Consider the following 14,754-nt stretch of genomic DNA (forward strand, 5'->3'; position numbering starts at 1 on the left):
GAGTTCCAAAATGATTATTTTCTAATTCTATTATTCCTACTGCTTTATTTGCTGGAATTCTACAAAAAAGAACTTTCCTTAACCAACTATTAGCTATCCTGAAATGCAAGTCAGGAGGCTATTGTGATTATCTTGGCCAGAGGTTTTGGTGGCATGAACTAAGGTGATTGCAGTGATAATAAAGAATAAATGGTTTCAAAATATATTTTGGTAGTAAAACCCTCAGTATTTGCAACCAAACAGATGTGGTGAAGAAGTAATATGAGGAGTTAAGACAGACCTCTAATTTTCTTGCTTGAATGACTAACTGGTAGATGGAGGTGCAATACACTAAGACAGGAAAGCTCTATGGAAGCCAGCCATGGGAGAAGATGAGATAACTAAGCAAATATTACAGAAAGCAGAAAAAGAGGTCTTTAAACTTGTTCATTATAATTTGTGACAGAAAAGGAGTTTCGAAAACAATGATTTTCTAAAATTTTAGAAATGTAAGAAAATATTTCAGCAAGTATTCAACCAGTTAGTTTTATATTTGAAATACTACATCTAGTAGCACCCTAATCGTGTTGCTACATTGAGGCAGCCTCAGCAAATGTTATAACAGCAGAACATTCATCCTTCTAAAAGTTAAGGGTATGTCAGTACTTCCATTATAAACTCCAATTTTCAGGGGTTTATAACTTGGCTATTTTAAAATCAGATCAGGCTAAAACTTGCAAGTAATAAGACATTTAAAAAATAGACTTAATTCATTTTTGTCAAGATCTAGTTAAAATATTGCCTAATTTTTTCTGAGATAAAGTGACTTACAGCTGTGACTTGTAAGAAAAATGTTTAATTAAAAACACTTTTTATTTTAAAGTTTCTGGAAATAATTACACTTTATAATAATGTCATATTTCACAAGTATAGATTAGATATGGATGGACCACAAACATTATACTGAAGCAATTTTAACACATTATGGCAGAACTTGGCATGTGCACTGTGGTTTTAAATAAATTTCTTTCCAAGAAACTTGTAAATTGGTTAAGGTTTTATTGAGGAACAATAACATGTTCAATTTTATTTTATTATTTTGCCAGCCAGAACTTATTCTCAAAGTTATTGTTCAATTAAAAATATGCCATCTTTTTGGAATATAATATTTTGATTTCCTTTTAGAATAATACAATTTTCTAGCATATGGATGCTAAATTCATTTAAGGCCTTCTGTAAAATCAGTTAAGCCAGGAATTCTATTTGAAAGAACAAAAATACTCTCTTCCCTTATGAGGAACAGGAAGAAACATGGAGAGGATTATAGAGTAAAAACAATCAAATACTATATGCTAGGTAAGGGGGATCAACCATCCCATCTGCCCTAGCTGAACCCTGCCACCTTTTGACTTATAATCTGATCGCAGCAACATGAGCCAGTTCAGGCAAGGTTAGCATAGGAACCACCCAGCCAATCCACAGAAAGCAATTTATGCTAAAAGAGTAATTTGGTAGCATAATTAAATGGACTTTATGGTTTTACATTGAAAACAAAGAATCATTACCTCGGAGAAGTCTGACTGGGCACTCCTGCTCAGACCCTCTGGGAGGGGCAAGCCACCAAGACTCTCCAAAGTTCTTCCTTGTAAGACCAGCTTGCCTCAGACCTGTCGTGGGCCCAGATGTCTCTCATGGAGCAGGGACCTTCTCATTTCGATTGATTCTGGGACTTGGTTCGTTATTACTAAGTTTTATTCTATTCTGTATAATCTTCTGTGCTTACCAGAGCATTGGCCTCTGGAGGGACATTGGTTCCCAAATAAAGCTGTGGAGGGGGGAAAAAAAAGAATCATTACCTCAAATTGTAAAAAGCAAAACAAAACAAAAATTACATAGAGGTGAAATATCTAAATTTAAAAATCAAATAATGAAAATGGAAGTTAATTTGGGAGTCTTTTCCCAATTTTCAATTAGGAAAAGGCTTCTTAATCAGGAGCAATTACAAACAAAATAACTAGATTTGGATTCGTTAAAATGGAAAAATTCTCAATGAATCAAAATTAATTAAGTAAAAAATTAAATGAATTTGTTATAGTATATATGATAGACTATTCCTAATTAACAAAGAGTCCTCCAATAGCCATAAAATCTAATAGGAAAATGGGTAAAATAAGCGGTAAATTCACAGAAAATGAAATGCAAAGGGCCAACGAATATAAGGAAAGATGCTCAACCATTTAGTTAGGGTTAGGGTAATGAAACTTAAATAAGAAGCTAGCATTTTTTATGCATAAGATTTGAAAAAAAATAAGATTAATCAAATTTAGGTGAGTGAGGATATCAAGAAACAGATTTTCTCATATATCTTTGTTGGGAATGTGTATTTTGACAACCTTCCAGAAAGCCATATATCAAAATTCATTAAAATTGAACTTAAGCAAAATACTTAGGGAAATCTAAAGATGTAAAAATACCACTATATAAGATAATAAGAATATTGATTTAACATTTATTCATTAATTAATTTCTTGAGTACATAAGAGGATTCTGTTCTCTATAAAATGTAGCTTTTATTTGGAGAAAGTCAATATAAAAGTAAAGAAAGAAAAAATAATTTCAGGTGGCAACAGGTGCTGTTTGAAAAAGAAGATGGTGGTGTTATAATTATGTAAATTAAGATTGTAGAAAACAGCATGATATAATTTTTATAAAATTTGAAAAGAAGCATACATAAAAGTTGGAGAAGAAATACTCTAGGGGGTGAAATTGTGAGTGATATATTATTTTTCTCTCCTATGTCTCTGTAGTTTGAAAGTTGCTATAATCAGCACACATTAATAAAAACGTACTATCAAAATAAATGAATTGTTTTTCAAAATAGTTTTTAATAAAATTCTGACACAATATGTTGGAATGTAACCTCACTGTGTGGTTGCTGCCTTTTACTGTAGTCTATTGTAAAGCATGCCTTTGCTGAGCTTCAACCATACAGAGCACTCAGTGAGAAGATCTTGTCTACTTCCTACCCCAAAGGACACATGCAGACTCATGCTAACCCCAAACAGACTGGGCCAGGGGTGATCTCCTGGCATAGACTGGGCAGCATTGAGCTGACAAAGAATGAAGAGACACAAGCTTGTAACTTCTTCAGTGCTTTGTTTTTTTTAGGAGGGCAATTTTGTGGGATCTTGTCCATTCAGGGGGTAACTGGCAGGTACTTACTTGTCAAACAGGACTGTGTTTCCCCGAAAATAAGACCTAGCTGGACAATCAGCTCTAATGAGTCTTTTGGAGCAAATATTAATATAAGACCCTGTGGGGAGAGAGCCAGGAGTGCAGTTTCCAGGCTCTTGGCCTCATGTAGAAAGGTGCTGGCTCAGGTAGTAAATGGCCATCAACTGTGATTGGATGGCCATCAGCTGTGGCTAGTTGGCAGTCAGCTGAAATCAGTGAGCCATTGGCCACTAATATAACTGTGTGGCTACGCTAGCAAAAAAAAATGGGGCTAGCAAGAAGATGGGGTAAGAGCTAGCAACAGCGGATTGCAGAGAGGCGGATGCCGCCAGCAAGAATACAGTGGTATGACTCCCCCATCTATGTCTCCGGGGGTGTTCCTTTTTGGCCTCACCATATCCTGCATTCTATATGTGGGAAGCAGGACCAGAGACCCTGCAGGCCGCCCCGAGTGACAAATGATGCAGCAAGCAGGGTACGGTACCGGCCAAAGCTCTCCGAAGGGAGGTGGAGCAGATGCGCGTAAGAACACTCAGTCTCAGGAAGACCAGGAGGAGCCGCTGTTGGAGAGCTTGAGCCTTGTGGAGAGATGGGAAGACCTGGATGGTTCCCCAAACAGCATAGGAAAAGCTCTGCAGCTGCTGGAGAGCTGGACCCTCGTGGAGGGATGGGAAGACATGGACGGTTCCCCAACCAGCATAGGCCTGAGAAAGCCAAGGTCGTCGACCCTGTGGGTTGGGAAGTGCTTGCTGAGGCCCTCACCCCCAGGTTGGGGAGGACTTGGAGCCCTCGCCCTGCGGAGGGGGCACACATTGTGAGGCTAACGCACAGCCCTGGTGAATGACTGTGGACTATGGGGAATGGGCTCCATCCCTAATTTAATGGACCGCTTGACTGTTTGCTTGGGAATGTACCACCATGTAGTGGAACTGACAGATGTTTGCTTTTGTGTCTTGACTGGCAGCCATCGAGAATATGTAAGCACTTTACTGTGAGCTGCTGTTGTTCCAGCACGGTACCCTGAGAGGCCAAGAGAGTGGCAGTGCCCTGAGAGCCCTGGCTGAGCCCAGGAAGTCTGGCTGTGCCCAGAGAGAGTGGCAGTGCCCTGAGAGCCCTGGCTGTGCCCAGGAAGTCGGGCTGTGCCCAAAAGGACTGGTGATGCCCTGAGAAACCCTGTCTGTGCCCAGAGAACCTGGCTGTGTCCAGGATATTCTTTCACCTCCAGGATCCTCGCACGGGGCCCCTTATGGAAGACGCTTGTTGAGTAGATTGTGAGGCGAGAGCCTGTAGGGGTGGAGTGTGGGGACAGAGCCAGAAGTGCAGTTTCCAGGCTCTCGGCCTCACGAGGAAAGGTGCTGGCTCAGGTAGTAAATGGCCATCAACTGTGATTGGATGGCCATGAGCTGTGGCTAGTTGGCCATCAGCTGTAACCAGTGAGCCATTGGCCACTAATATAACTGCTGTGGCTACGCTAGCAAAAAAATGGGGGCTAGCAAGAAGATAGTGACTGGCAAGCGCGGATTACAGTTAGCAAGTAGAGTTGAGGAAAGTCAGAGAGTCAGTCCGTTGGCAGCAAAGGGGACAGCAAGTCGCATGTCGTGTGAACCCAGCCTCCAGTGAGACCATAGTGTATGACTCCCCTACCTATGGCTCTGTGGGTGTTCCTTTTTGGCCTCACGATGTCCTGAGTTCTTATGAGGGAAACAGAGGCTGAGACCCCACATGACAACCTGCGTGACAGACCCGGTCTTATTTTACTATAACACCGGGTATAATATAATATGAGACTGCGTCTTATATAATACAATGTAATATAAGACCGGGTCTTACATTAATTTTTGCTCCAAAAGATGCATTAGAGCTGATTGTCCAGCTAGGTCTTATTTTTGGGGAAACACGGTAGTTAGGGGGAAATCTAAATAAACTGGTTGCCAAAATATAGTTTTGGGGAGAAAAGTTTCATTAACCTTAATAAATTATACCTTGGTTGCAGTTTCGTCCTTTGTCATCGTTTTCAGTCTTTCTCTTTTGTTCATGGAAATCCTGAAAACTAAGCCAATAGTTTTGAAAGTCTTATCGACACTTTTATTTGTCTTGTGCCTTGTAAAGTTTTATTTCTAGAGATTCCACCAAGTCCTCTTTGAGAAGCTTCATGCTGTGTGCTTAGGGACAATTGGCAGAGCCAGGAGAAGGCTCACTGGCCATAAGCTGAGCAGGAACTACTGTAATAGTGGCATGCCTCAACATCCGCACTGTGCGTCAGTGGTATTATCAGTATCCCAGGTGTTACTAAAATTTCTACGTAGACAGTAGAAAGCCATCTATAGACCATGATTGAAAAGATCTAAGGAGCACCTGTTTTCCAAACCATCATCCTTGCCTAAAATGGTTACTCTGTCCTCATATAAGTTCCATTTGGTTTACAAGGCCCATTTGCTCGGCAAAAATTTATGGAATACCTACTTTGTACCAGATGTTTTCAATGGATAGACAATGGTGAACAAGGGGACAATAAAATTCTTGCTCTTACAAATCTTATATTGTGAGAAAGACAAACAAGTAAACAACTGAATTTCAAATAACAAGGGGAAAAGAGTATCTGTGGTACATATCATGGTAGTCAAGGAACACTACTCTGAGGTGACATTTGAATAGAGAACTGAAAGGTGAGTATGTATAACATGCAGTCTAAAGAATGTTCCAGGTAGAGAGTACCTAAGGTAGAATCTTGAAATGATTGAGAATCAGCAAGACCTAGGTCCATTCCTCCGTTTTCAATGAGAAGCTCTGATTTTTCCATCTTGCAATGACCAAACTCTTATAGCATGTGTTTGTGTGATTCACTTGACATTGCATTATAATACCAGTATCTTTGAAATGCTGAGATGTTTGCTCTCCACTTAAGACTCAGCTCGTTCAGGCCAGGCACCTTATCGTATACTTCTTGATATACTATAACCCAAACTAGTACAATCATGTAACAAACATTCAATAAACACTCACTGATTATCATGATCTGATGTAAATAATCTGTGCTGTTGTCATGCCTTCAAGGAGTCATCAGCATATAGTACACTATTGAAAGTAATGGGGTGATCTGGATGAGATCATCTAGGGAGAGAATAGAAAGAAGGGTAAGTATATAATGGTCATGTCTTAATTTTTATTAAAATTCTTTTTGTGTTTAGTTAGGTCCAAGATTCTGTGTTTCAAATGCCTTTCTCTACAAGCATCTATGATATTTTCAGAAATAGTCTCATTATATCATCTTTCTCCTTATCATTACTGTAAACTATTTCGACACATTTTTGGAAGAGGTTTGGCAATCTACAATTTTCTTTACTGTTAAGATTCAATGGGGGCCTATTCTAGGTTTAGAAAGAGATGCACAACATTCAAGTTTTACTCAAGATTGTCAACATGTCTCAGAGTTTTTCACAGATTCAGAAATCTTGATTCTACAAAATGTAAAATGTTGTAGGTTGGCTAGAAGGATGGGATCCAACCAGCTATCCATCTATATTAACATTAGATACCAGATTTCATAGGAAATAAAGGGGACATATCTCAGAATCTTCTGGCCCTTTCTCTAAACTCTTTGCCCTCAGCACTTATGAAGGTATTACAGAAAGTGGGAACATATTTTAATGCCAAAAAGTACTAGGATGAAGATACATAAAGTCCGACAAAACCGCAATATTTATTATAAGTGAGAGAGGTAAATCAAGAAAACAAATGGGGTATGGACATGGAGCCAGGTATGAAGCAAAAAAAAGAGCACAAGTGAGCCATAAATTTGGCTCAGCTTTCTAATAACCAATGTGAGAAGAATCATCTACCCAATATACTGTGTTCATTAGCTGAAATAAACCAGTTATTTAGAAGGCATAGATTTATTTTTGGAACTAACACCATAGAGGAATTTTTCTGTGAGATCTCATAATGTAATAAATAATATTTTTTTGTACCTGGGAAAAATTTTAAGGATGGACTTGGTAAGGGGGCTGGCTTCCCAATCCTTCTTTGAGTTGGAATGAAATTTTTCTCGGCTACAGAATGTATGCAATCCACTGATGCAGATAATTTTATTCCTCTACTGTATCCCAGTTCTTTGAGGTTAGGATTTGCTTATTTATCATAGAATTCAATTGTTAGATAGTTGGTGTTTATTAAATAATTAAATGACTGAATGCCTCATTGGATGCCTCTCTGCTCTCCAGCACTATAGCCAGAATGGCAGAGTTCATCTACTTTTGTTAGTGTTGGGCATTCAGTTTCCTGAGGCCCTCAGAAACAGTGCCATTTTTGATTACCTGTTCGACAAATAGGTACAGGGGTGTTTCAATGAGTGCTTACTATGTCAATCTTGAGATCCTATATACTGAAAGTGGCTCTTAGAGGTCTATTAGATCTCCAATGAGACTTCCTTAAACTAAGGACTTTTCCCTAAGTTTATCAAAAGATAACAAGTGCTATTTCCCTTCCAGAGGTATGAATCTTTTTAAGCATGCAAGGTTAACAGAATTAAAAAGTGATTTTTCTGTTTGTTTGTTTGTGGTAAGGAATTGAAAGACTTGTGTTCAATTGTGAAGAATTAGCTATGTAACCTCAGGTGAATTCTTTACTACCTGTATAATTTTTCTTAATATGTAATTACCTGCCCTCCCTAACAACTGGTGTCATCACAATCTTTATCCCATTACTGTCTATTTTACTTTCTGGCTTATCCTATGAAGGAACATACCTACCGTGTGTCCCTGAAAGTAAGACTGAGACGAACCATCAGCTCTAATGCGTCTTTCAGAGCATTAATATAAGACCTGGTCTTATTTTAATATTAATATAACATAACATAAAACATAATACCGGGTCTTATATTAACTTTTGCTCCAAAAGACGCATTAGAGCTCATGGTCCAACTAGGTCTTATTTTCGGGGAAACATGGTACTTGGAGGCAGAAATTATGTTTTATTGGTTTGTATCCTAAGTGCTTATCACAGTGACTGTTAGACTGTAGACTCAGTGAAATGCCCACTGGTCCAGTGAATTAATGGAAATATTTGGAAAGTTTCACAGTGCTAAATAAATGGAAGCTATTCGAGGAAGGCAGGTAGAACTTCCCCATGTGTTTCTCTCCTTAGGACTGGAAGTTCCTTCCGTGGCTCAGATGGCCCTAAGCAATCAATACCAGTTCATAGAGATTGGACAGTGCCTGGATGTTGTTGCATCTCACATTCTCATCCTTCTGGAAGTGTCCTCACGCCAGAGGCCTTGGGCTTCCTTTGGATCATCTGGTATCCAGTGTCATACATTGCTTGTCATATACAGCCATGTTGATACTGTCAAACACCTGTAAAGAAACCAAAATGTTGACTATTTATTCTGTAGCACATTTTGTATGTGTCCAAATGCTCCAGGTTGGCATACTTTTCCATAATCACAACAGCCAGGAGATACTGAGATCTTTCAGATACTACATGCTTACATGTATTCACTGCTTCCTCACATTTCTAAGAGGGTTCCACTGTCATTCCCAATTTGCATGAGAACAGGAGAGAAAAACAGTTTAGTCCTTTGCCCAAGGTCATACATTGAGAGTGGTAGAGGCTTGGTTCCAGCACGAGCTGTCTGGCTTCAGCATTCAAGGTATTAACTACTATGCTATGCTGCCTCTTGATTAATTGCTTTAATAGCTTTATTTTTATGATAATTAATTTTTCTTTGGGGAAACAGTAAATAATTTTAAAGCTTACTTTGCCTAATTATGAAATACTTACCTTTCACTTCTATAGTTATCCAGAATTACAGCTAGTGGTTCCCTTTGTGTGCTTATACTGGTAATGAGAACTATGTAATACTCATATATTTAGAAAACAGATTTTGAAAAATAGCACTTGGAAGATGCTTTCATTGGCTTATACGGCAAAGGGATCATTATATAATAGCAAATTAACAAAACAAAAAACACCAGAAATCTACTCAAAAACCATACACTAAAATTCTACATAAATGTTCAACTTATATTTTTGACCCTAAGATAAGGAGTACAAAAATAGCTTAAACTAAGCCTAGCTTGCTATGACTGTACCACTTATACAGGCTATTAACTATCTTGACATCAAAATGGTGACACATATAACTGTATTGCTTGCTATTCAAGGATCTTGACAAAGTCCATGACTCGACGAAATCTATGATTTTGTACATTTATGTTTCCTTTCATAATGGCAGACCCCAAGTGTTACAACACCAAATTTTAGCAAATTACTTATAATACTTAAGTACTTTAATATCCAACCTATCAAGAAACAGAAAACTCAGTTACTAGAAACAAAACTTGTGTTAGAGAGCTTCAGAAAACCAGTTTTCACACCTTACAAAAGCTAACAGTATGAAAAAAACCATACACTAAGCAGTTTGAATTACCCTGAAGCTATATTCTGAAGGGGTTTTAACAATGTTCTTAGGAACTGACAATATTAAAAAGGCAAATGCATTGTAACTCAAGACAGTACACAAAATTTCTTACTTCATCTATAAAAATAGGCGGCCAATGTTTTATTTGCCACAGAGATGAGGGAAACATCGGGAAAATAAATTTGATAACATGGCTCACACTTCATTACAAACGATTTCCCTAAATTCACAACTTTCACATTTGGCTGAGCTAAAAAGAAAAAAGGCGCTAAAAAGGGAACTTTCACTTTGTATATGTGGGCCAAGTCACATGACCCATCTAAATGAGGGAATTTAAAAGAGAAAGAGTGAATTTTTCTAGTTGGGAAAATATTTTCCTTAATTAAGTGAACTTAAATAATTTATCCATGGTGATGAATAAGCCCTTGAGTCAGGTTCTGAAACGTCCGCTATTAGCCTGTTTCATAAAATTACCCAAAAATGTATTATGGAACATATATGAAACATTTTCTTGGTTATGTCTTAATAATAAATACAAAAATAAAAAATCCATTTCACTCTTTCAGGTCTTTTGCTCCTTAATGTGCCATCTCTAGCTTTCTTAGGTAGGCTGTATAATTATATATACAGTCTACTTAATGGAGTAATGTGTTCATCAATTTTAGCACCCTATGTAAGTAGTAAGTGTAATGAGAACAGGGTTAAACTGATCCCTCATTCTCCTCCTCACCAGTAGTAAAGTTTATTTAACAGTAAAGTTTATTTAACAAACAATAAGGAAGAAGCACTGTAGCCTAGAGGCAACTGGGAAAGGAGGGAATTCAGAGAAGGAGAAAATATAGCTCCGGAGAGATATTAAAGTCATACTGGAAATTTATGGAGTCTAACCATAAACTCTTTATTACCGTTCTCCCTGGCTTCTCTAACTTAGATAAGGTGTTAAGTGTCAGGAATGTGCACCGATCCTTCATAAACTGACATTTTCTTCTGTGTTCTTTTTTTCCGTGAAACAAAAAAGAAATACAAGTGCTTGGTACCACATGCTTTTGAGGCTTAAAAGCCTATTAATAAAAACACTGTTTCCAACGTTGGGGGCATCGGAGTCACTTTTTTAATAAATATCGCCAGAAGACTCTCCTCCAAGGGAGACTGAAGTCACTCTCCCTCCCCAGGAGCCCAGAGGGAAAAGGGAGACAGAAGATAGCGCCCCCTACTTGCTGGTGGGATCTCCCTTTCTCCTCCGAACCCCCTCCGCCTCTACTACGCAGGTCTGGCCGCCTTGGGAGGTGGCTGGGGGAAAAGGTAACGCTCAGTCCTCCATGGCGAAGTCTTTGGTCTTTTCCTCCTGGTCGCCCACTTTGTAGCGCAGCTGCACCCGCAGGAGACGATGGTTGTCCCGGGAGGGAAGCAGAGTGATCTCTCCGGAAATGTCCGTATCTTGCTCCACTGGCACAGGCTCGTTCAGGTAGAGGAGTGCCTGCTTCCAGTGCGTGACCGGGTGAAAAGGCGACGTGGACAGCACCAGGGGTTTCTCCGAGTCTCCTCCGGGGAAGGTCACCTGGAACCAGATGGCAAAGCCGTGCATGGGGGCCGAGCCGTAGCAGCTGAAGCGGAAGCGCCCACCCACGCCGGCCTCCAGTTCCTGCTCCAGACCGGCGCGGGCGAGCTCCAGCTGGGCAAAGCGCTGCGGCCGGGCCAGCACGTCCTCGCCGGACAGGTCCTGCACCACGATTTCCGAGTGGCCCATGATGCAGCGCGTGGCGAAACTCTCCAGGCAGCTCATGTCCACACCATAGAGCTGCTTCACCTGGCTCCAGAAGCCCAGGCGCAACTCGAGCATCTGGTCGCTGATGGGCGCCACGAAGAGCTCGGCGGAAGCCGGCAAGAGAAGACCGCCCTCCTTCAGCCACTTGGACCGTGCGTGGAGCACGGAGCTCAGCATGGACTCGTGCAAGAGCCCGTAGCCCATCCACTCGCTAACGATGACGTCCACCTGCTCCGGCAACTCCACCGTTTCCACCGGCCCAGGCAGGACGTGCACCCGGTCTTCCAGCCCGTTGAGCCGCACCACCTCCCGGGCCTGTTGCCAGATGGCGCTGGCCTCCACCGCGTACACGCGCCGGGCCCCGGCCTGGACACAGAAGATGCTAAGGATGCCGGTGCCCGCGCCCACGTCCAGCACTGTCTTGCCTCTCAGCGCCGCCCAGTTACGCAGGATGCCCAGGCGGTAGGCATCTGTGCGGACACGATCCGCAATCATCTCCTCGTGGACTGATATGTCCGAGTAGCACTCGTAGTACAGCTGGTCCCGCTCCCGCCTAGTCCTCCGGGGTCGCAGCTGGGCCGCCTCCCGCTCTCCGCCATCTTTTTCTTCAGTTCCCTCCCCTAATTCGCCACCGCCCCCCGACTCAAGTTTTCTTTTCTTGGGCTGCGACATCTTGGCGGCTCCTGCCGACTCCCGGCGGGCGTTGCGCGGCGCGGCGCGGGCTCCGGGAAGCGGGAGCTTCTGGGATTTGTAGTGCGCGCTCGCGCTTCCTACTTAAGAGTTACCCGGCCAGTGCCTGCCGGTACCTAGGAACTCTGTTCAGTTCTTCATCTGCGCCTTGCGTGTCCTGGATTTCCCTTTCCACCCACCGTAACCACATTCTGTGATTCTTTACGTTCCCCCTCCTTCCTTTAGCCCTCAATTCTCTTCTGCTTTCACTCTCTTCCTATAGTGGACACGCCCACTGAAAACTAAAAATCCATGTTTTATCTTTTCTGCTCAACTCCCAGATTTCATCCCACCGAATTATCTGGGCGGCACCCTTCACACAATAGCACCTCACCTGGACTTTTGCAACTCTTAAAACGCTCCAGATGTGTAGATTTAGAAATTCCACTACAGGCTTTTCTGTTTTCAGTGGAGTTAGGGTGCAAAGAAAGTGTAAATGGAACAAAGAGAAAAACCTAACAATGTTAAACCTTGGTTCTGATTCCAGTGAGACCACAAATTAATGGAATGATTAGGGCAAGTGGTATAACTACACTTGCTTTCAATTACCCATTCACCCTCCGGAAACAAGGACTCTTGCTTGCCAACGAAGAATTATGTTTCTGGTCTCTATTTAAGGAGAGTATCACTTGGCTTTTAGTCCTGCTTTGGTAATTCTGTGGCTCATTCAAAATCTTGGAAGAGTTCTGACTTGACAGCAGTTGAAAAGCTACAGTGGTGTGATACAGTAGTGAAACCCACTGCCAGGTGTAGTCTGGTCACCAATTACAATTTTTCCCCCCAGTAATAACAACCTTTTATCCCTTGTGATCACTTTCCCACTGCAATTCCTTATTTTTTCCTGTGTGTCTCCTTGTGTAGGCAAGATTGGTACTCCCCTCTTCCTCTTCTATTTTTCTTTCAGTTAACTATCAGCTGTTCATCTCTTCCTATTTGTTGTTTATAACAGAAATAAAATATATTTTAAAATATGTCTGATGTCTATATGAGTGTCTGTGTTCTTAAGTAAGGTGAGAATAACATTTTTCCTATCTTAAAAAAAAACACACATCGAAGAAAGTTGACTTTTATTTTCTTGTAGTCTTGAACTAAGTTTAACTAATGGGCCTGTATTCTTTATCTGGGGGGAAAGTTTCTTCGCCCCATTCTTGCTATTAATCCATCCTTTAATGGAATAGGTTTATTGACCTGACATCCTCAGGTGTTCTTCAAGGGTTCTCATTTCTGGTTGCTCATTACAAGCATCTGAAACTTTTGAAAAATACCTATGCCTGTGTCCCACCTCAAACAAATTAAATCAGAAGGACTCCAGTGGAGGTAGGGTATATAATTATAAAAGCTCATCAGAGAATTTGAATGTGCAGCCAGAGTGAAAACCACTGTGTCTCACTAAAATGATCTTAGTTAAATCTTGCTTCATTATTTTCATTGAGTAAATTATCTTTTTCCAGTGGCCTAGGCTCAACCATTTAAGGCTAAAAATCCTCAGAGCAGTTCCTCTTTCTGCTGAGTTTAATCTTGTTTTAAGAAAATAAGAGGCCCAGGGCAGGACATGGGATTCGAGATGTAAATATCACTTTAATATTTTTATATTTGTGTGCTGCTCCCGTTCATTCCTTCCTCAAAATGTTTTCCTTACTTTTTAAATCTCCTCTTTGCAATTTTAAATTCACTTACTTGTTGTCTCTTTAGAAAATTCTGAGTATAAGTTTTTTTGGTTCTACCTTCAAAATACCTCTGAGTCATCTATTCTCCTTCACTGCCAACACTAGTCTAATGTGGGGACGGAGTCCGAGAGAGCAGTTTCCAGGCTCTCGGCCTCAAGTGGAAAGGTGCTGGCTCAGTTATTAGATGGCCATCAGATGGCCATCAGCAGTAACTAGTTGGCCATCAGCTGTAACTGGTTAGCCACTAATATAACTGCCGTAGCTACACTGGCAAGGCGGTTGGCAGAGAAGCGGACAGTGCATTGCGTGGATCCTGCTTCCTGTATCTCCAACCCAGCTACTGGTGAGAATATAGTGGTATGAACCTCCTACCCACGGTTCCGTTGGTGTTCCTTTTTGGCCTCACCATATTCTGTGTCGACCCACCGAGAGTGGGACCAGAGACCCTGCATTACATCTAATCTTGCATCTTTGCTTGCCTGGTAATTAGTCTTCTAAGAGATCTCTCCGCTTTTAGTCATACCCGTATCTAATCCATTCTCCACCTAGGTACAAGAATGAGCTTTGAAAAACCCAAATTGAAGCATGTCATTCTCCAGTAATTTCCCATTTCCTCTCATATTACTCTTCCCAGCTCATATTGAGCTAAAGCTAGACTGGTGTGGAATAACACACGTCTTTCTTGTCATAGGTCCTGTGCTTTTCCAGGGTCTGGAAAATAGTTTTTCTCCTTAGCATTTCAATGGCTCCTTCTCATCCAACAGGTCTCAACTTACATATTACACCCTGAGAAAGGCCTTCCTTGGCTACTTTAAATAACTTTTTTTTTTTAATCCAAGACACTGTTTATTCCCTTCAATAGCTTTATTATTACCTGAGTGTATTTATTTGTCTATTTGTTTTCTGTAAAATAGAAATTCCAAAAGACTTGGACTTTTGTTTTCCCGCCATTGTAGTTTCTA

At 40.9% G+C, this 14,754-nt stretch overlaps 1 protein-coding gene across 1 annotated transcript; it reads right to left on the reverse strand.

Annotated features, from left to right (window-relative positions):
• Positions 1 to 8,152: 8,152 nt before the first annotated feature.
• Positions 8,153 to 13,216, reverse strand: PRMT6 (protein arginine methyltransferase 6). Its single transcript, XM_081025919.1, has 2 exons — positions 10,846 to 13,216; positions 8,153 to 8,564 (listed from the first exon to the last, which is right to left on the reverse strand). The coding sequence occupies exon 1, from the start codon at positions 12,066 to 12,068 to the stop codon at positions 10,941 to 10,943; it is 1,128 nt and encodes a 375-aa protein (XP_080882045.1). The 5' UTR covers positions 12,069 to 13,216; the 3' UTR covers positions 8,153 to 8,564; positions 10,846 to 10,940.
• Positions 13,217 to 14,754: the final 1,538 nt, after the last annotated feature.

The sequence above is a fragment of the Rhinolophus hipposideros genome, assembly GCF_964194185.1.
Source record: "Rhinolophus hipposideros genome assembly, chromosome: 19".
Taxonomy (NCBI): Eukaryota; Metazoa; Chordata; class Mammalia; order Chiroptera; family Rhinolophidae; genus Rhinolophus; species Rhinolophus hipposideros.

Coding starts and splice junctions, on each gene's coding strand:
- PRMT6 (XM_081025919.1), bottom strand. CDS start 12,068: ATGTCGCAGCCCAAGAAAAGAAAACTTGAGTCGGGGGGCGGTGGCGAA.